The following is a 19,924-nucleotide window of genomic DNA, read 5'->3' as shown; positions in this document are numbered from 1 at the left end:
TCCCTGGGAAGACAAGCTTCTTTGCTGAGCTGCACGTGCTGTAATGTTGTGTGAAGAGGGCCCATGTGTCACCTGCAGGGAAGGCCTCCCTCCAGGCCTCCAGGCTCAGGCCAGGGATGCTGTCGCAAGGCTGGAAGTCTTCGGGGAATTTTCCAACTTGGAAGGCATCGACGGGCACCCTGGTGAGGCCGGTGTTGTCGCAGATGACCCGAGACAGGGAGTGCTTCTCCAGCTCACGCCTCTGCGCATCCGTGAAGACGTGGCTGTTCTCCCACCAAAACCTCCAGACACAGAGATGGCGCGTAAGGTCATGGTGCATGGAGAACCCTGGGGCAGGTGCTCAGGGCCAGACACCCACTGCTGTGTGCTGCGGGCCTCCCCTGTGCTTCTGCCCAGATCCTGAGCACCCGGGGCCGTGCAGGTGCAGGCACTGAGGACCTGAAGGAGACCCTGTGGCATCTGCCCAGACCCTGAGCACCTGGGGCCACGCAGGTGCAGGCACTGAGGACCTGAAGGAAACGCGGAGGGGCAGCATAGCGTGCACCTGGTTGTCTGAAGGAGTGGCGTCAGATGGGGAAGAGGGGCTCAGAGCCTGCCTGTGAGCATCTAATTTGCTGTGTTGCTGTTATCTGGGATGCAGTGCTCTGTGAGAAACAAGAATAATGACAGCAGATTCAGCTGTTTGAGAGACTGCTGCTGTCTACTCTGAAGTCGCTGTGCCCTGCACAGCCTCTCTACCCCCAGCTTCTTCCTCCAAGCCATGATTAATCAAGAAAATTGCAATGTGAAGAAATGAAGTTCCACTTTGCTCTCAAAATTTGAAAATTGTTGACAAAACTCCAACAACTCCTGGCCTGAATGCCATAAAGCATGCATTTCCCCTGACCATATAAAGCTCTTCCGCTTCCCATCATGGAGATGAATTCCTCTTAGACCATAAAAAGGGGGTCCCACTCTATGTAAGTTAAGTGATCCCATTTCTGCATTGGGGAGATATTTAGTCATAGATACATAGGATGAGAAATTTGCGGGAGCACCCAGGAGTCTGCCGGCTGCTGCTGAACTGGTTTTAGATGGAACTTCAGCCACGGGAGGCATGAGACAGGCACGGGAGACATGTACACAGGGCAAGTTGGTGACATTTTTCCCTCCTGAGCAAGTGGCTTCCCATGTCTCAGAGTATTCCAAGTTGCCATCTGCTTAAAACACAGCTATGAGGGAGACACATTCTGGTGGTTTCTCCCCAGGGGTTCCTAGCTCCTTGAAATGCTGCGTCTCGGATATGAGAGATAAAAGTCACACTGGGGAGAGGAAAGGAGGCTGGTCTGTGGCAGGTGCACTCTCCGAGAAGAGCACAGCTCCCTTAGAGCAAAACCCTGACCAGGCACAGTGACTGCCCAAAACAGAGCGAGCTGGATAGCTGGGGGTGCTTTTAACAGCAAAAGAAAATGTTTTCCCACTGTTTTTGTCTGTGTTATTCCAAAACCTTACTGCTGACATCCTGTGCACCTGCTTCTATGGGGGTACGGACTCCGTGTCAGACAGAAACAGGACCTGGCTCTGACCGCCTCTGGGATAAACCCTCAAATTCTGGGTTGAACCTTAGGAAGGAACAGACAGGTGCAAGGCCGGGTAGCGGGATCTCAGCTTTCTGCTCCTGGCAAGCACTGCTGTGTGTGGGTGGGGGCAGCGGTGGGGACAGGAAGGGCTGTCCAGCCCAGGGACATCTATGAGCCCTGGGCACCACCTGCATCTGCGCCTGAGTCACTGAGCCCCTGCCACCTCTGTGCTTCCCCAGACATTGTCAGGGGACGTGGGGGTGGGATGCAGCCGCGGGCCGTCACCGAGGTGTCACAGTCTGTTTCTGTCAGGCACCTGCTTGCTCTGTGGGTGGGTGTATGGGAAAATCAGCACTTTCTCTCGTTCTCAGGGCTCAGCACAGGCTGTGTGCTTCGTAGTTGCTTCATTTTTATAACAACACTGTCCTGCACTGGAAGCTGTGGGTGGGAGGAGCAGCCTGAGGGTGGGAGGAACAGCCTGAGCAGGGCTCCCTAAGAGCTGAGCTATGGAGCCAGAATGTGAATGCAGGCCTGGCCGGCTTAGAACCCACACTGAGCACCCCCTCTGTGTAGAACGCGGAGGACAAAGCTCTGGTCAGGTACCTACCAGTCACCGTCCCTCAGAGCCTTCATCTGCTTCCCAATGAGACAGGCAAACAGGGGACCTGTCCGGGCCCCGGGGAGGAAGTTTTCAGCTAAGCCGCCCAGCCAGACGTCGATGTTGTCAGGATGCTTGTACAAGTCCAGGATCTTGGCGGCCACGCTCCTGCTGGCGATGGCCATGCGCAGGTCAGCTGGAGTCTCCAGGCGCGGCAGGCCACAGAACTCCCTCCACGCATTGTAACCTGCACGGGGGAAAGGCTGCAGGGTTTCTCTCCAGACCTGAGCTTTCGTTCAGCCCGCCCCACTCACGCTGTGGTCCGCAAGATGGGAAGCATAGTCTGGCAGAGTCCCGCCCCAAGCCATGGCACTGCCCGGCCTTTTGCCAGGCTAGGATATTCCAGCTCGGGCATCAGAGCTCTTCTTGCAGGGTTTGCTCATACAGGAGCTGGAGACGGCAAGAATGCTGAGTCCGGGGCATCTAAGGGGATTCCTGCCATGGCTCAGCCCGCATCAGTTCCTGCCTCTACAGAGCAGCTGAGACAGCTCCTCACCCTCCTCAGAGTTCACTCCCACAGCGACATCAGGGCCACACCCAGAAGCTAGCACGCCCTCCCTCCTGTCCATCCCTCCCTTGGGAAGGGACATACACAAATATCTTTATCTGTCGGGCCAACCATCTCCATATTGAAGACTGGAGATCTTTTCTTGCTGGGAACCCTGTGAGTCCCAGGCCTCTCTCATGACGCCTCCTCCTTGCTGACCCACACCTGAGTCACTCCCTGCCCAGCCCCCATCCGCGGTCTGGCTCTGTGGCTGCACCTTTGCCTGACACACACTCGCTCCCTCGCTGTGTCCCTGCCTCACATCCGCCTTCGACCCTCATCCACTCCTCTTGGTTCAGCGGTTGCCTCCCCCAGAAGCCCTCCCTCCTGCAGGCTGGGCGACCCTCATGGCCCATGGCGTCTGATCACAGTGCCGCCCAGGACCTCCGCTGCTGTCTTTGCTAAACCGCCTGCCCCGGGCAGAGCTTTAGCTGAGACTGTGTCTGCTTCCACGCTTAGCACCCTGCCCACCACAGGCTCCCGGGGAAGTCCCGGACAGGCGCACGCACAGCAACGTGTGAGCACTGGGCTGGTTCCCCAGGGGCCATGAGGCTTTCAGCGGGCAGAAAGTCAGGCCTCACAGTGTCTTATGTTTAGACGAAACAGAACTAGGAGAAAGAGGCAGGCATCCTCCGGTGAGGCTGGGGAGGAGCGGCCCATGTGATGGAGAGACTCTCGGAGCCAGGGCGTGGGAAAAACATGGAAAGAGACGATTGGAGGGACAGGCAAAGTGAAGGAGGAACGCAGGAGTGAGGTTGAAAATCGGAGCTTTGAGAAACTGCTGTCGGGTGCCGTGGAGTCTCGCTCTTAAAGGGCAGCCCCCTGATTCACGGTTGGGAGGAACAAGTGTGCGCCCCACTCCTGGGCTCCCAGGGCATCCCCTTGGCTGGCCCCACAGCCCTGGTGCTGCTGCGTCCCCAACAGTCTCCTGAGCCCCCGTGAGAAGGTGCGCTGCCTCCACCCAGCTCCTGCTGTCTGCGGTGGGCTCTGCCGCCCGGTGCTGCAGGAACCACATTGGTTTTCTGTCTCCAGACGGGCCATCCCAGCCTCTCATCAAAGCCACCAGGAGAAGGTGCTTTGCCCCCAACAAGAGGCCCCTGTGTCTCCGACCTTAGCACCTTCAACAGCATTTCCTCTTTACCATGCAGTCTGCTTTACCCAGACCATCCCAAACACACCCCACGCGTTTCTCAGATCCAGTAACAGGTCACCTGGAGACACTTGGTTTATACAGAAAACACAGAGGCCCACTGCTTGTCGCAGGGCTTGGGGGACACAGCAGTAATTTCATTAAATATTTGTTAAAGGAATGCATTCATTTTAAGATTAGTCAAAAACCAAGATGAGTGAATTAAAGTTCTAAAATGAGGGGAGACAGTTTCCACATAATCAAGTTAGACCACTGTCAAACTGTTCTAAGTAGAACAAAATAATAAAAACATTTCCAATACCCATGGGAGATTGATACTTTAATTTAAAAAGAAAAAGCAAAGTTAGGAGGGTGTTATTGTTTCTTACTGCTCTAAGAGGAAACACATTTGCAACTTTTTCCAGCTCTAGAGGGAAAATGTGCAGGGCCTGGGCAGGAGGTAAAGGCGGGAAGGGTGACTCAACCTCATCCCAGCTCCAGAGCCCACAGAGCCGGGAAGCATGAGCACCAAACTCAGATGTCCCTGCCTGTGGGAGACACCGCAGAAACGGGAATGCAAAAAGATTTTTGGGGAATGTTGGACATTTTATATTCCCCGTAAAGTACAACAAAAGATTTCAGGGCGCAGTGAAAATCATCCCAGCTTAGCTTGCTGTGACACGAGCCTTTCTCTTTTATCCAGTTTAGCTTCAGATCTCACTGATCAAATCGAATGAAGCCGCTGCCATGTTTCTGGCCTTTCTGGTGCAGCGAAGCCTCCAATTGCTGGAATTCAGACGTGGGGAAGTTGCCTACCCTCCATCCATCTTTTAAAAAGTGATCGCAGCCTGGCCTTCGACAGTGGCACCCTCTCTGTGGAACTTCTGTCTCTCTACAGAGAGCTAACACATGCAGTGGGCTTCGAACTGCAGGCCACAGGGACCCACGTGTGGCAGCTCGTAGACTGCTGTGTCCTTAGGACTCCTGTGCTCACAGTGAGCACTCAATCCTCCCGAGTGCTCACACCACAGACTCTCATGTGTGCGACCCCAACACTCAAACGTGAGGTTGACTGAGTCCTGGCACTCAGGCGGGGCAGTGGGAACACACAGGTTAATTAAGAGATTCATACAAAATTCAACTCAGGCCCAAGCCCAAATCTTCTGAACAGGACTCGGGCTCCTTGTTCCCTTCCCACGAGGCCCGTCTTTGCTTGTCAGTGTTGATTTGCCCAAACATTCATCATTCATTCATTCATTCACTCACTGAGTGAGCATTCTGTAAGTGCCTGTTCTGTGCCAGTCAGCGGTTCTGGGTGCAACCACAGCCTCACGGCCCTGAAACATGGCCCCTCCTCCTGAGCTTAGGTTTCACGGGGACCCACAGGCCAATGGGAATGTGGGTTTTTGCTTTTGGCCACATTTCAGCTGGTGAAAAGTAAAGCAGAGGAAGGTAGGGGTTGTTAGAGCCGGGAGGGGGTCGCCCACTCTCTGATGCTGGGGAGACCAGCAGCGGGAACGTGAGGAGATCAAACTGTGGGCCTGAGCAGGGCCGCAGCAAAGGGGGTCCCAGCCAGAGTAAAGGCGTGTGCGGGCATGTGTGCTGGGTATGTGCTGGGTATGTGCTAGGAGTGTGCTGGGTGTGTAGTGGGTATGTGCTGGTGTATGCTGGGTATGTGCCAGGTGCCAGGTATGTGCCAGGCGTGTTCAGTGTCTGTGGGCATGTGCTGGGTATGCACTGGGTATGTGCCAGGCATGTGCCAAGAGTGTGCTGGGTGTGTACTGGGTGTGTGCTGGTGTGTGCTGGGTATGTGCCAGGTATGTGTGTGCTGGGTGTGTGCCAGGTATGTGCCAGGCATGTGCTGGGTGTGTCCAGTGCCTGTGGGTGTGTGCTGGGTATGTGCCAGGTATGTGCCAGGTATGTGCCAGGCGTGTGCTGGGTGTGTCCTGTGTATGTGGGTGTGTGCTGGGTATGTGCCAGGTATGTGCCAGGTGTGTGCTGGGTGTGTCCAGTGCCTGTGGGTGTGTGCTGGGTATGTGCCAGGTATGTGCCAGGCATGTGCTGGGTGTGTCCCGTGTATGTGGGTGTGTGCTGGGTATGTGCCAGGTATGTGTGTACTGGGTGTGTGCTGGTGTGTGCTGGGTGTGTACTGGGTGTGTGCTGATGTGTGCCGGGCGTGTGCTGGGCGTATGAGGATGTGTTCGAGCTGTGCTCCCTGAGCCCTGGGAACAAGGAAGCAGCTGCGTGTGGGGTGCAGGGAGCACGGGGGACTGTGTGCGCGATCCTGAAAGAGTGCCCCTTCTGCATCCTCGCAACTCACGTTTAGTCCCAGATATTCACAGCCTGTGTGGTTGCTGACCCCAGCCCTCCCAGATGCCCTGCTGAGGAGGACAGGGATGGGGAATGCCCAGGGACAGAATAAGCAGAACTTGCTGGCACATCCGCCTCACCTGTGACCCACACATCAGAAGTGCACCTTCCAGCTCCAGGGGCCCTCACGTGTCACCCACACATCAGACCTTCCAGTTCCCCGCTGTGTGGAGAGGTCAGCACCACACAGGGAGTATTCGGTGTTGGGGGATGGGGCTGCACAGGGGCTGCAGGTCAACCAGACAACCGAACCCCTAGGAGCCATGGGAGGCAAGGCTGAGGCAGACTCGAGGTCAGGGGTATGGGAACTGAGCAGGTCAGGGAGGAGGCTGCGGGGTGTGGGCTGGGACAGGCAGGAGCCAGATGGGGTGTGGGCAGTACAGGGCGCCGCCAGCCTGAGAGGAGCAGCCACTCCCGCCAGGGGCCAGCTTGGACCAGTTCATTAACAGAAGTCCTGAGGTGGTGGAATGATTTCTGCAGGCCCTGGGACCCCGTGGTGGGGAGGAGAAGGGGAGGGGAGCACCCCAGCCATCCCAGGAGCTTCCCGGGACACCGGACGCAGGCCTGCCATTGTCTGCTCACGCAGCGCCTCCTCCCTCTACTAGGACTGGCTCTTTCTCACCCCCCAGTTCTCAGGCTCCTGAGAGGCTCAGAACCACCCTCTCTGTGCCACCGTCTCTAAGGAAAGCTGGAAGTGGCCTCTGAAGCTGAGTGACCCGGGCCCTTAAGAGCAGTTGCTTAGAAGGCGTTGGGTTTGCAGACGCGTTTTACTTTCAGTCTCCCTAGCAGGTTCCTGGCCAGGCAAATCCCACAGCAGCTGTGTGAGGCAGGCAAGGGAAGGAACTGGCAGACCTGGCAGTCCGTGGTCCCGGCCCCTCTGCAGGTTGATGGACGCCAGATCCAAGGTGCTGGAATTGGACAGCATGAAGAGCCTTTCCGTCAGCTCCTCGTTCATCAGCTGATCCTGCAGCTGCAGTTTGGCTGGTCTCGCAAGGAGGCCTCGGACGAGTGGGTCCAAACCACCTGCAAAGGCAAGGGCGATTCTCGGCTCAGGTCTAGAGAAACAATATCTCAGTCTTATCCTCAGCAAATCTTCGTGTAGGTTTATGAGCTCAGCTTGTGTGACTCCAGAGTTTCCTGAATGTCCTCGGGATGCTACCCTTGCTGGCAGGTAAAGCACCGGGCTGACGCTGACGACGTGGCTCATGGGGGATGGACCCCCAGAAAGAAAGGGGCCTGGCGAAGGAGCCTGCCACTTTTTAAAGATTTTTGTTTTATTTCTCAGCAATGGAAAGATTAACAAAAAAACAAAAAAACAAAAAAACAAACAAAAAAAAAACAAACAAAAAAAAGCATTTGCTGAATTCTAACATCCAGAACAGTGAAAGGAAGAAGATTCAGCTTAGCTGAGGGAGTGGCCAGGGTGCCTGGGCCCAGTGTTCCCAGCATCTCCAAAGGCCCCATATGGAAACGGAGCCTACCGCCTGTCAGGGACCCTGCATCTCAGAGACGTGTGAACCCACAACTGCATGACATCAGAGTCTTTAAAGGATCAGTGTGGCCTCAGGGTGTCCCAAAAGCACGACTCAGAAAACATGATGTGCGTCATCCTTTGTGGGTGACGTGGGTGTCATCAGAGGCCAGGCAGCTGCAGAGGGCCAGGTGTGCCCGCCTCTCTGACATGCTGTGCCTGGCTCAGCTGTCATCTAAGCAGGTACTGCTGGACACACTGACACTGCAGACCTCTGCCCTCCCCCCACCCCACCACACCAGGAGCCGTCAACTTCTGAGACAGGTTAGAAGCTTCCAGAAGGACACATCGAGTACTGGGAAAGGAATAGAAATAAAAAGTGGGGGAAGCTGAAAATTAACTTTTCCAAAAAATGAATTGGGGAGTCAGATCCTTTGCTTCCAAATAGTTAACTTCCAAAGGTGACCCACCATTAACATCCTAAAGTGATGATGCTTTTCATAACCACAGAATAGTTTAGTCTTTAATTTTATTATATTTAATTTTTTAAATGGAGTTTTGCTCTGTCACCCAGTCTGAATGCAATGGTGCGATCTCGGCTCACTGCAACCTCTGCCTCCCAGATTCAAGCAATTCTCCTGCCTCAGCCTCCCGAGTAGCTGGGACCACAGGCAGCCACCACCATGCCCAGCTAATTTTTTTGTATTTTTAGTAGGGATAGGGGTTTCACCATATTGGCCAAGGTAGTCTCAAACTCCTGACCTCAAGTGATCCACTGCCTTGGAATCCCAAAGTGCTGGGACTACTGGTGTGAGCCACGCACCTGGCCCTGGTTTAGCCTTTTAAAACACTTTAAACACATTTATTTTCCCCATAGATATTAAAAACCTTGCGTAGGATCAGCACGTGCGGCCCACATGGAACGCCTGCTGGCTGCAGAGAGTCATTGCAAAGAAGGGAGCTCTCATGGGACCAGCCTCAGGGACCGCGCCCACTCACCCCCTCGGAGGAGCGTCCAAGGGCTGAAGAATGCCTCGTGCAGCCACAGCGCAGGCAGGTCGGGGTGCTCCTGGAAGTCGGCATCCAGCCTCCTCACCCGCGGGTGGATCGTGGCGTGGCCGAAGCGGAAGGCGGCGGTGGAGAACACGTTGGACACAGTGGGGTTGGCGGTGGAGTCGTAGCCTTCATAGGGGCCCACGTACTGCCGGAAGGCCTCGGGTCCCAGGATCCTGGGGACGTAATCCCTCAGGGTGATGATCTGCACGGAGAGGAAAAGCATCTCAGTGAGGCCCGGGGTATCAGTGGAGGGTGGCATCAGGCAGCTGGGGAGAGGAGCACCATCCTTGACGTCCCCAGGGAGCTGGACTTGCAGCTGGGGAGAGGAGCACCATCCTCAGTGTCCCCAGGGAGCTGGACTTTGGGCTGAAGCTGAACCTCTCAGAAAGGTCTTCTTCTTGATTTTTTCATGGCTATCCAGGAGGCCTGTGTACAGGCTACCTAGAGAGCCTCCTTCCCAGGACGGTGCTGCAGCGGGCAGCCTCTGTCCAGCCAACAACAGTCACCAGGCCAGGCTGAGCGGCTCGACTCCTGGCTGGATTGACAGCGGGGAGCAGTTCCTTTTTCTAGAAAGCAACAATAATTCCTAATTCCTGGAGCCTTTGTGAGGATTAAACTAAAGCCTCTTGTATGGCACAGACCTCTGTCAGCAGGAAATTACAGTGCAGTCATGGGGTCTAGAAATTACGATTTCACACGTGGTCCCAGGAGAATTAGGGCAAAGATCCTAGTTTCAGGTTTGACAGTGTTTCTTTCAGACAGAAAAACCAATGTCAAATTGTTTTGGTATTTAGGGGAGTATTTTGGTCAATAAGCCACATCAAAATGAAACATAATAGGAATAACTCTATTCTACCACATGAATCTTCTGTTTTAGCTTACCGGTTTAGGAAGGCACGCGGATTGTTTAAAAATAACAAATGTCATTTACACACTCGCACTGTGTTCCCTCCAGATGACAGAATGCATTTCCTAAGCACCTAACGGCCCTTCAGGGAGAGCCGTGGGTCCCGTGTGGCCTGGGCCTTCGCATAGGGCGCGCCTGCTCCCTGCCGTCCCGCTGCACCTCGGAGACCAGGACAGACAAGGAGGAAACGCCTGCATCCAAACGTTTCCCAGCTGGGTTTCCGTCCTGCGCTAGTTCCTCCATCGGTGAGAAGCACCGTGTGACGGGTCAGCGTTCGAGAGGAGTCCGGATCTCACCGGCGGGACGGCCTCTCCACCTCTGCTGCAACGCATGGGGCGTTTCTGAACCACACAGGTGTCTGAGGGTTCCTCCTAACGGCATGAGGAGGTCCGTGCACGTCCCATTGAGAACTCAGGCAGCACCTCTGTTCCCTGGAACATTCTTCTTCAGTGTCTTCTCACTACACTAGAAAGGAAAAGGCCTCTCTCTTTGCAGCCCAGGGACTGAGGCAGTTTCACATTCAAGCGCAAGCTGTTTTAAGGACGACACCTCTTCCCCTCCTTGCCTACCTGAAGTTTGACTTGTGAGGCAGGGACTCCTGCCGCCTGGGCCTCAGGCTCAGCAGCTCCACGCGTGCCCAGCCAGCTGCTCACACTCAGCAAACCCACGCCCGTGCAGCCGAGCCTCGCGGACGCTGCGCTTCCTGTGTCCCAGCTTGCCAGAGCTCTGAACGGTGTCTCTCCCCTCCCCCGCTCGCTCCTCCTCTGACCTGACATATCCCCAGTAAGCAGTTGGGCTCAGATCCTGCATCCTACCCTGGGAGCTGCTGAGGTTGGGCAGAAGCACCCTTTGTTCTGACCAGTGGGGCCTAAAAACTTGAATCTTGAGTCAGGTGTGGTGGCTCACGCCTGTAATCCCAGCATTTTGGGAGGCCAAGGTGGGAGGATTGCTTGAGCCCGAGATCGAGACCAGCCTCAGCAACACAGTCTGACTGTTTCTACAAAACATTTTAAAGAATTAAATGCTAGCCAGGTGTGGTGGTGCACACCTGTAGTCTCAGTTACTCAGGAGGCTGAGCTGGGAGGATTGCTCGAGCCCAGGAGGTTGAGGCTGCAGTGAGCTGTGATTGTGCCACTGCACTCCAGCCTGGGTGACAGAGGAGATCCATCTCAAAAGAAAACACTTGAATCTTGTGAGCAGCTCTCTGGAATTTTCACAGCAATTCTTCTGAAAGTGCTTCTGGTATTTCTTTACCTGGTCGCATGGGGGAAATGGCTACTCTGAGCTACTGGACTTGGCAGACGCCATACTGCCAGAGTGGGCACTGTCACTGACGGGTGCCCCTCCTGTCCTCCACCTCCCAGGTGGGCCACATCTTCTTCCTCTGCTGGCGGTGCCGTCCCGAGGCCCCGTGTCCCCACGCGGCTTCAGGCTGCTCCCCCTGTCTGCTTTCCCCGCAGCCTCTGGGGTCCCTGCCTCTGCCACAGCCTCCAAGTGCTGACTTGTGGCCGGTCTCCATTGCCTTCACAACCACCAGCGGGAATGACCGAAAGGTTCATGCTTGGGAAAACGGTGAGCGTGAACGTAGCAGGAAGCCAGGACCCCAGCACCCGGGAGGCCAGGACGGAGAGACTGGAGGTGCGACCCTTCTCGCCAGTGGTGGGAAACCACCTTGCAGCCCCAGGCACAGGCTCCTCTGAACCCCCCGACCCCCAATTGCTCTCAACGTCCCCACCGGGCTCTGTGCAGAACAATGTCACCCCGAGTTCATGCCCCATTAGTCCGTAAGGGGCAGGGCTCCCATGCGCTCGCTGAGGGCGCTCCAGAGAGGAGGCTGAGCAGGCACCAAGCTCCCTGAGGACTTGATACAGCTGGGCCTGGCTCGTGCTCCTCCGTAGCCAGGAGTGCCTATGGAGGAGGGGCAGGAACCAGGCCCTGCAGCATGGCGCACCTGGGCTTGGTCCAGCCGTGAGGCAGGGGCCTGGCCGTCCCTGTAGGGCAGGGTTCAGCCTCCACAGCTACCCCTGGATTGAGTATTTACCATGAGATCTTGTCAACCCACATAGGAGGCCGCTGGGGGATGGGGCCATGCAGGTAAAGGGGTCTGGGTGGGGCCCCAACAGCACCCACTCCAGAAACTGCCCTTTCTGTTTCTTTCCAGCCTGGGAAGCATAGCTTTATCTATCTGCTCCTTTGCTCTGGAAAAGTACTGAGCTATAGCGAAGGTCCGCAGCTGAGTGGCCGAGGATGCAGGTCCAGTCCGAGATGTGAACCTGCCTCCTAGGATGGGGATGCCCGAGGAGGCCTGCAGTTCCTCCAGGGGCTGGCCCTGCCTCCACACGCGTCCAAAGCAAAGGTTCTGTGGGTCCCTGCACATCTGGGTCTGCTAGCTGATGGCCGGGGCATAGGAACATCCGAGCCAGATGTGTGGGACATCTTTATCTTTTCACCCTGTGGTGACCAACTCCATGCTGCCTAGATGCCACCCACACTCCCCAGGGATGGCCACCTTCCCTTCTGCCCCTCACGCCTGTGCGGGGAAGGGTGTCCTTTCTCATTCTTGTCTTGTCTGTAGGACACAAAAGTTCCCACCAAAGTGAGCACCTGACTGCGTTCTTGTTTCATGACACACCACAGAGCAGCCGGGATTGTGAGATTGAAGGGCAGCGAAGGCCAGAGCGCAGCAGGGTAGCTGGGGCCACACAGCCCCCGTGCCTCCTTGGACAAGGCTCCAGCTCCTCCTTTAGAAGAGGATTGACTGTCCTTTCCCGAAGGCTCCCAGTGAGGATGGCACAGATCATGCCGAGACCGCTACAGGGCCTGTGGCAACAGACACCCTGGACGACTCTCAGTATAAACAACCCATCATTCTTCCTAACCCCCCATAGGCCTGCAGAGCCCGGGGCTGCGTTTCACAGGCAAGTAAGTGCTTTTCTCCATCACACAATAAAAGGCCAACTTGAGTCTCCATTCAAGACCCTCACGCATACTGAAAAGAGTCATAAAATGAAGGAAGGTTTCAAATAGACTCTAAGTGGCTAATTCAGAAACCTCAGAGTCTGTTCTTCATTCTCTGCATTGTCTCGGAAATACAGAAACACCAGCATCACTGTCCACCTGCCTCAAAGGCTTGTTACGAGAATTATTAAATGAGTTAAAATCCGCAAAGCACGCAGCCTGGCTGTGGGACCCGGAAAGCAGTGTGGCCTGGCGCCATTGTGGGTGGCTGTGGTCTTTGGTGTCTCGGTCGGATAATCACCAGCTGGCGGGCCGGTGAGCAGGTGGGACAGAGGGGCCGGGGAGGGCCGCCAGCGCCCGAGGTATCCCTAGGCGCCTGCACAGGAGCCCACGATGACCCTCCCCCCACCCACGCAAGGCACCCACGACCTTGAGCTCACCCAGGTGGGCGCCCACGATGGCTTTGCACGCGCCTGGGGCAGAGACCCCGTGATTCTGCGCAGCCACCCGGGGCGCCCAGGACGACGCCGCGCACCTGGTGCAGGGCGCCCACGACCTTGCGCGCCTCTTGGTAGACGGTGTCCGCGCTCCAGTGCGCGTTGAGGGCCTTGAGCGCCGCGGCCAGGCGGTTGTGTTCGCGCAGCCACAGCGTGTGCAGCGCCGTCAGGGCGGGGACCTCGCTGGCGCGGCCGTCCCCGGCCAGGAAGCAGGGGCCGCGGGCCGCTCCGGGGGCGCCGGGTTCGGGCGCGCAGGCGGCGGGCGCGCGTGGCGGCGCGAAGGGCAGGTAGGCGCGGCCGGAGTCGCGGTGTCGCGCGTGGACGCGGAGCAGCCCCTCGGCGCTGGTCCAGTTCCGCAGCTGCCGCTCCAGGCCCGGGGAGCCGCCGTACACGGTGGACGCGTCCAGGAACGAGGTCAGCCCGTTCACCTGCTGCCGCGGCGGCGCCCCCGACAGGTTCCCCAGGAGGGGCGCGCCCGGCTCCCCGGTGCCGCAGGCGGCCGCCGAGCGGTAGAAGGGCAGGCAGGCGGGGCCCGCGGCCGGCCGGGCCTCCTCGCGGAGCTGCGGGCAGAGGGGGTTCAGGGTCACCAGCGGTCCCCGCAACCGCTTTTCAGACTCTAGAAGCTGGAGGCTGCCCCGCGCGTCCCTCCGCCCTCCCCTCCTCTCTGCGGGGGTCGGTCCCGCCAGCTCCTCCCTCCCCGCGACGTGTCTCCTGCTTGGAGGAGGCTGAACCCAGAGTCCGCACCTCCCCAAGCTCAGACGCTCTTGGCCGGAGCAAGTCTGGCTCCTGCTGAGACCTGTCCGGGCGGCCCGTGGAATCCCGGTCTGGTTTTTCTCTGACTTTCGGAAGCGCTGACCTGTTGCTTTCCAGTGCCCTGGGCTTGGTTTAGGAGCACGCGGGGCCCCATAGCTTCAGGGTTTTGTGGGTGTCACTGTCTAGTGTGAAGACAGCTAGAGGGGAGTGAGGAGACCCGGGGGGCTTCCAGCCTGGCTGTCACCAGCTTCCATCTCCTCATCTGTAACAGGAGGATCTAAAACACTTATCCAGGTTTACAGGTTTCCTGGGAAGAGCCGGCGGTGCGGGATGCAGGCGAGCTCCGTGGACCCCGAGAGCAGGTGGCCTTCCCGGCAGGCTTCCTTCCTGGGGAGGGTCACGGGGCAGGGCCTACCCTGGGCCTCATCAGATTTAAGGGGTTAAATAGCAATTCCAGAATCACAGATCGCCGGTTTTGGACAGACCCCGAAAGAGACACCCTTCCTGAAGATGTCTGCCTTCTCATCACAAGACATAATTACCAGTGAAAATAAGGGAAAAGCGCCTCTCAGGGCAAAGTGCCGCCCTGGCCCCAAGGATTAGGGAAGAACAGACAGATGACCTGGAGGCAGGTGAGGGAGTGCGCCCAGCCAGCCTGCAGCCCATCTGCTTCTGAGCAGGATACAGGAGGAGCTCCGGCTGGACTCGCGCACGGGAGGTGCCGCGGAGAGAATGTGGCTGAGGGGGAGTCGGCCGAGGGGCGAAGCAGCCAAGCGGGTGCCCTCAGATCCCGTCTGGGCAGCCCCTGGCCTGCAGCTGTGAACCCAAGGTCAGCTGGGGGTCGGGGCAGCAAAGACCCCCAGCCCTGGCTCAGAGCCAGCAGGGCCTACAGGTCATGCTTTAAAAAGCGCTTCCACTGAGGCCCTCGCAGGCCTGCTGGCTCCACTGTAGGTCAGAGCCGAGGAGCTGAGAATGTGGGGCCGGCCGGGAACCCAGGCAGGAGCCGAAATTCAGCAGAAAAGTACGAAAGGCAGGAAACCGTGAGAGTGGGCCCTCACTGCATGTCATACAGGCCCAGCAGCCCAAGAACAGGAGGAAATAAGGGGTTTAAATTGAAGAGTGCAAATAATAATAAAATTGCAAATAAATAGCAAGGAGCTACAAGCTCTCCTAATCACTGATTCAAAGAGATTCTTAGAGCTTAAAGTCTCTCTAGAAACTGATGAAAGGTTAGCATGCTTGTTAAGAAAATTCAAGCGTAACAGCAAAGCCTTCCTCAGAAGAAAATCTGTGCTCTTTAAATGCTTTCATGAAAATCTGTGCTTTCATGAAAACAACAAGAACAAAGAAATTAAGTAGCTATTTTAAGAATTCAGTTAAGGAACAGAGAGCTAAAGCAAAAGTAAATGAGAAAGTTAAATTAATACCTGCAGGAGTTAAAATTAATACATGCAGAAGTTAAAATTAATACATGCAGAAGTTAAAAATTAATACATGCAGCAGTTAAAATTAATACATGCAGAAGTTAAAATACATGCAGCAGTTAAAATTAATAATGCAGCAGTTAAAATTAATACATGCAGCAGTTAAAATTAATACATGCAGGAGTTAAAATTAATACATGCAGAAGTTAAAATTTAATACATGCAGCAGTTAAAATTAATACATGCAGAAGTTAAAATTAATACATGCAGAAGTTAAAATTAATACATGCAGAAGTTAAAATTAATACATGCAGAAGTTAAAATTTAATACACGCAGCAGTTAAAATTAATACATGCAGAAGTTAAAATTAATACATGCAGCAGTTAAAATTAACTATGAATAAAAGACCTGCTGGGAGGAAAACACAAAGCCCTGCTCCACAGTCCAGCGTGGAAGAGAAGGAAAGAGCAGGGCTTGAGGCGGACGCAGCACTGGGACTGAGAAAGGAGCAGGGCTCAGGTGCAGGAGAGCAGAGAAGCCGGGAGCGGCTGTATATGCACTTTCACGGCAGCACACTGGAACCTGAGGAGCAGGCGGGTGACTCCTAGCAAAATAGAAATAACCACACTTTTCCCAAGGAGACATGTAAAACTCCAGTGGACAATGAGTATGGAAGAGATGGACAAGGTGATCAGAAATCTACGGATCAGATGGCATCGACAGCGGTCTTCTATCAAATCTCGAAAGGTTAGGTAACTCCAAGGTTGCTTAAACGATTTCAGCCATAGGAAAGATGGAAAGGGCCCCACTGCATTCTACAGAGTCAGCCAAACTTTTGTATTGGCCTCTGATGACAACAGGACAAGGACAGAGCATACTGATCAATATCCCTTCAAAATAAAATAATAAAAGCCAGATAGGGCCACCAATCAAAAGAGTGATTACCACAGCCAAATAGAATCTATTCACAGAATGGCTCCGTGTTGGAGAATAGGGTTATATTATCCAGGGTATCAGCAAGTTAAAGAAGAAAAATTATATATCACAGGTACTTTAACTGCAAATATAAAATTTACTATTACCATTCCTGGTTAAATAGAAATAGAATAGAATATATTGGAATTGCTAAAATATAACGTAGAAGCAATAACAAATATTATCTCAAACAGTAAAACAATGGAACCAATTAATTTAGAATTAAGAACCAGTGGAAACACTATCATTGTTGATACTTAGAACTATCATCTCAGTTAGACCAAAGTCTAGAAAATAATAAGATTTAAAACATAATAAAATTATCTCTTTCTTAATGCTATGTTAGATATCTACAACATCTAAAAATTGATAAAATTTCTTTAGAAAGTGTCTTCAATCTGTGGAAAAGTATAAAATTGTTCTTTCTTTCTGTTTTGTTCTTTAGCAAAGTACCAAGAATGATAATGAAGAAAAAAATCCATTTCATAATAATAAAAAAGTTTATCAAAATCAAGTGTGTAAATTCAACAAAATAATCATATCATCTACAAAAAGAAAGTTGTAAAACATCATTAAATATACAAAAAATCTGATAAAAGATCATTTCTCTCTAAATGAATGTATAAATTAAATGCAATTTCATTTAGAATAATAATGATAGTGCTTTTTTATTTTGAAATGGGTAAGTTAATTTTAAAGTTTACGTAAAGAAACAAATTCCATTATTCATTTCTTCCTTAATAAACTAGGGAAAAGACTGGTGATGGAGTATTGACTCAACAGATAATAGAATACACTAGAAGGCCACTACGATCAAGTCCACACAGTATCGTCAATAAGAATAGACAAATCTATTAACAAAAGAAGACAGGGAACCCAGTCCAGACCCCAGTTCTCCTGTGACAAAGCGTAATCCAGGCCTGTGTGGAGAACGAGGGAAGCTGGTCTTGCATCTGCATGGGAGTAAAACGCACTCCTACTGTCCTCTGTGCAAGGTGAATGGAGACACTCGCTGCAGTCCCACCCAGGAGGTCACTTTTGACCTGGGAGCGAAGGAGATTTCTGAACCGACACTGAGCTTAGAAGCCATCAACACACACGTAGACCTGGCCTTATAAAGTATTACAGTGCTTCATGCTGACAGTTACTAAATTGATGGGGCTGGAGAAAAATATGTGTAAGAGAGACAGGGAGTTAACAGCTAGAGTGGAAAAGGAGCAATTAAAATCCATCGTAACAGTCAAATAGCAGAAAAATGGACAAAGGCTGGGAATAGATCATTCATTGAACAAACACAAATTGCCAAAAAAATGGACAAGTTTAAAGTTCACGAACATTCAGGCAACTAATGTAACAATGAAATGTCTCTTTTTGCCGACAAACAAGCAGAAAAATAAATGAGAAAAATTCCATTAAGGCTGTTGCGAGTGTGGAGGGGTAAGGAGCGTGCGGAGTCACTGCTGTGAGGATCATAGAATTCTTTGGTGCCAGCACAGCAGTGCTAAAGCTGCCTTCCAGCCTGGCAGCGTCACTTCTGCTGATCCACGCTGTGGCAGAGGCTGCAACACGGAAGGGCACGCCCATGCCTAGGACCCAGAGCGTGGAACAGTCCAGCTGGGAGCAGGGAGGGCCTGGAGCCCCACAGGGGATTTCCAGGATGCAGCACTACCGAGTGAGAATCCAAGATACGGAAAGTGTCCTCAGCATAGGCTCGTTCTGTTAACAACATTCGAGAGAAAATGCTTGCACATGGCTTTTTTAGGTGTAGCTGAGCTTGCGTTCACATCACGGAAAGGGCACCCCACAAGCAGTCAGATCACAGGGAGAGCAGGCTACGAGACTCAGATCACGGGAAGGGCACACTATGAGCACTCAGGTCATGGGAACGACATGCCATATGAGCACTCAGGTCACGGGAACGACATGCCATATGAGCACTCAGGTCATGGGAACCACGCACCATATGAGCACTCAGGTCACGGGAACAACACACCATATGAGCATTCAGGTCATGGGCAGGGAATGCTGTGAACATCTGTATCATGGGAGGGGCAACTATGAGCATTCAGGTCATGGGAACAACATACCATATGAGCATTCAGACCATGGAAGGGCATGCTATGAACATTCAGATCACAGGAAGAGCACACTATGAGCACTCAAAGAATGGGAAGGGCACGCTAGGAACATTCAGATCATGGGAAGGCAGGCCACGAGCATTCAGATCACAGCAAGGGCATGCAGATTAAAATGGGGTGCCCTGTGGATTCCTTTGACCCACTCTGCTGTCTACACCAGCTTCTTACTATTCTAGTTTCACTTATCATGTCTCCTTCCCCCTACACACACTTCGAATATCAACATCTGGGAATCAGGTGATCTGGTTTGAGGGCAGAGGCACAAGTGGAGAAGTTGGGAGTGGGGGGGAGAGGCTAGCAATGGGGGAGGGAGAGGAAGAGCCACGTGTCAGGAGAGTCGGGCACAATTTAAGTTTTACATTTATGTGAAATTACACCTACGTTTGGGTGCTCAAGTTTAATGTAAGAAATACTTATTTGAATTAAAACCTATTTTGAACTAACATCAATGTAAGGCTCATCTATCAAAATTTTTTTTTGGCAGGGTTATGCAAAAATACATAGTCTTAACTACATTTCTTAAAAAAGAAAGACACAGTGACACTAACTCAACTCACATTTGCCATAAGAGGACGAGAAATGTGAAGGCGTAATAGGAAGGTAATAGAAAATCAAGAACAGCAAAGACTTGTGGGCCTGAATAGACTAACTGCACCCAGAACTGAGCCCAGAACCAAATATCTGCCACCCCAAAGGTTATCAAGACAAGAGTCGCAAATAAGCTCTACCAGTTATTCAAAACAAAAACCCTAGTTTGATTTTAGGTAAGGTAACCCTGAGCGTAGTGAAAGAGCCGGCAACCCCTGCCCGCTGTCAAATGCTGGTGTGTCTGTAACACCCAAACAGGTGCAGCATTGGAAGAACACAACTCTGCTTATGAACAGAGATGCAGCATTTCCGATGAAATATTAGCAAATCAAATCCAAGAATACATGAAAATCTGCATCCGCGTCACGCAGGCCAGTAAAGATGGCGCTGCATTGGAAATCTACCAGCGTCGCTCACACAATAATGAAGTGACGTGGAAGTGTGTCGCCTCCTCTGCCACTGCTGGGAAGGCACTGAGTAAATCTGTAAGCCACGAGCCTCTTTAAAATTCTTGGGAAATTACAAATAAAAGATTTTCCATTTTCTAACTGAAGTTGTCTAGCAGAAATTCCTAGTAAACACAACAGGTGAGGAAGAACATCAGAATCATGCCTTTTATCTAAGGAACAGTGCCAGGATACTGCTCTCACCATGGCTTTCAAAAATGTTACTCCCCAAAGCAGTATTTTATGTACCTAAAATAGATTCCCAATATAATGAAGTTGTATATCAAACCCAGTTTTTAATATTTTAAAAATACAATATAGAAAAATATAACATTCAGATAAGGAAGACCTGCTCAGTAAGATAACAATTTAGATCATAGAGAAGAAAGAAAATGGACTATGTTTGACCCACATTTAAAACTTATGAATAATGGCACTGTGAACAAA

At 52.8% G+C, this 19,924-nt stretch overlaps 1 protein-coding gene across 1 annotated transcript in view; it reads right to left on the bottom strand.

The window, feature by feature from the left end:
* The window catches only part of TPO (thyroid peroxidase), a 75,345-nt gene that overhangs the window by 20,667 nt on the left and 34,754 nt on the right, over positions 1-19,924 (bottom strand). Inside the window, 5 exon segments of the mRNA XM_074386415.1 lie at positions 73-281; positions 2,167-2,404; positions 7,116-7,286; positions 8,734-8,992; positions 13,191-13,712. Of these exon segments, the coding sequence (XP_074242516.1) occupies positions 73-281; positions 2,167-2,404; positions 7,116-7,286; positions 8,734-8,992; positions 13,191-13,712 (1,399 nt within the window).

Source organism: Saimiri boliviensis, chromosome 1 (assembly GCF_048565385.1).
Source record: "Saimiri boliviensis isolate mSaiBol1 chromosome 1, mSaiBol1.pri, whole genome shotgun sequence".
NCBI classification, from domain to species: domain Eukaryota; kingdom Metazoa; phylum Chordata; class Mammalia; order Primates; family Cebidae; genus Saimiri; species Saimiri boliviensis.
Note: the sequence above shows the minus strand (reverse complement) of the source record. Positions and strands in the feature narration are given on the sequence as shown.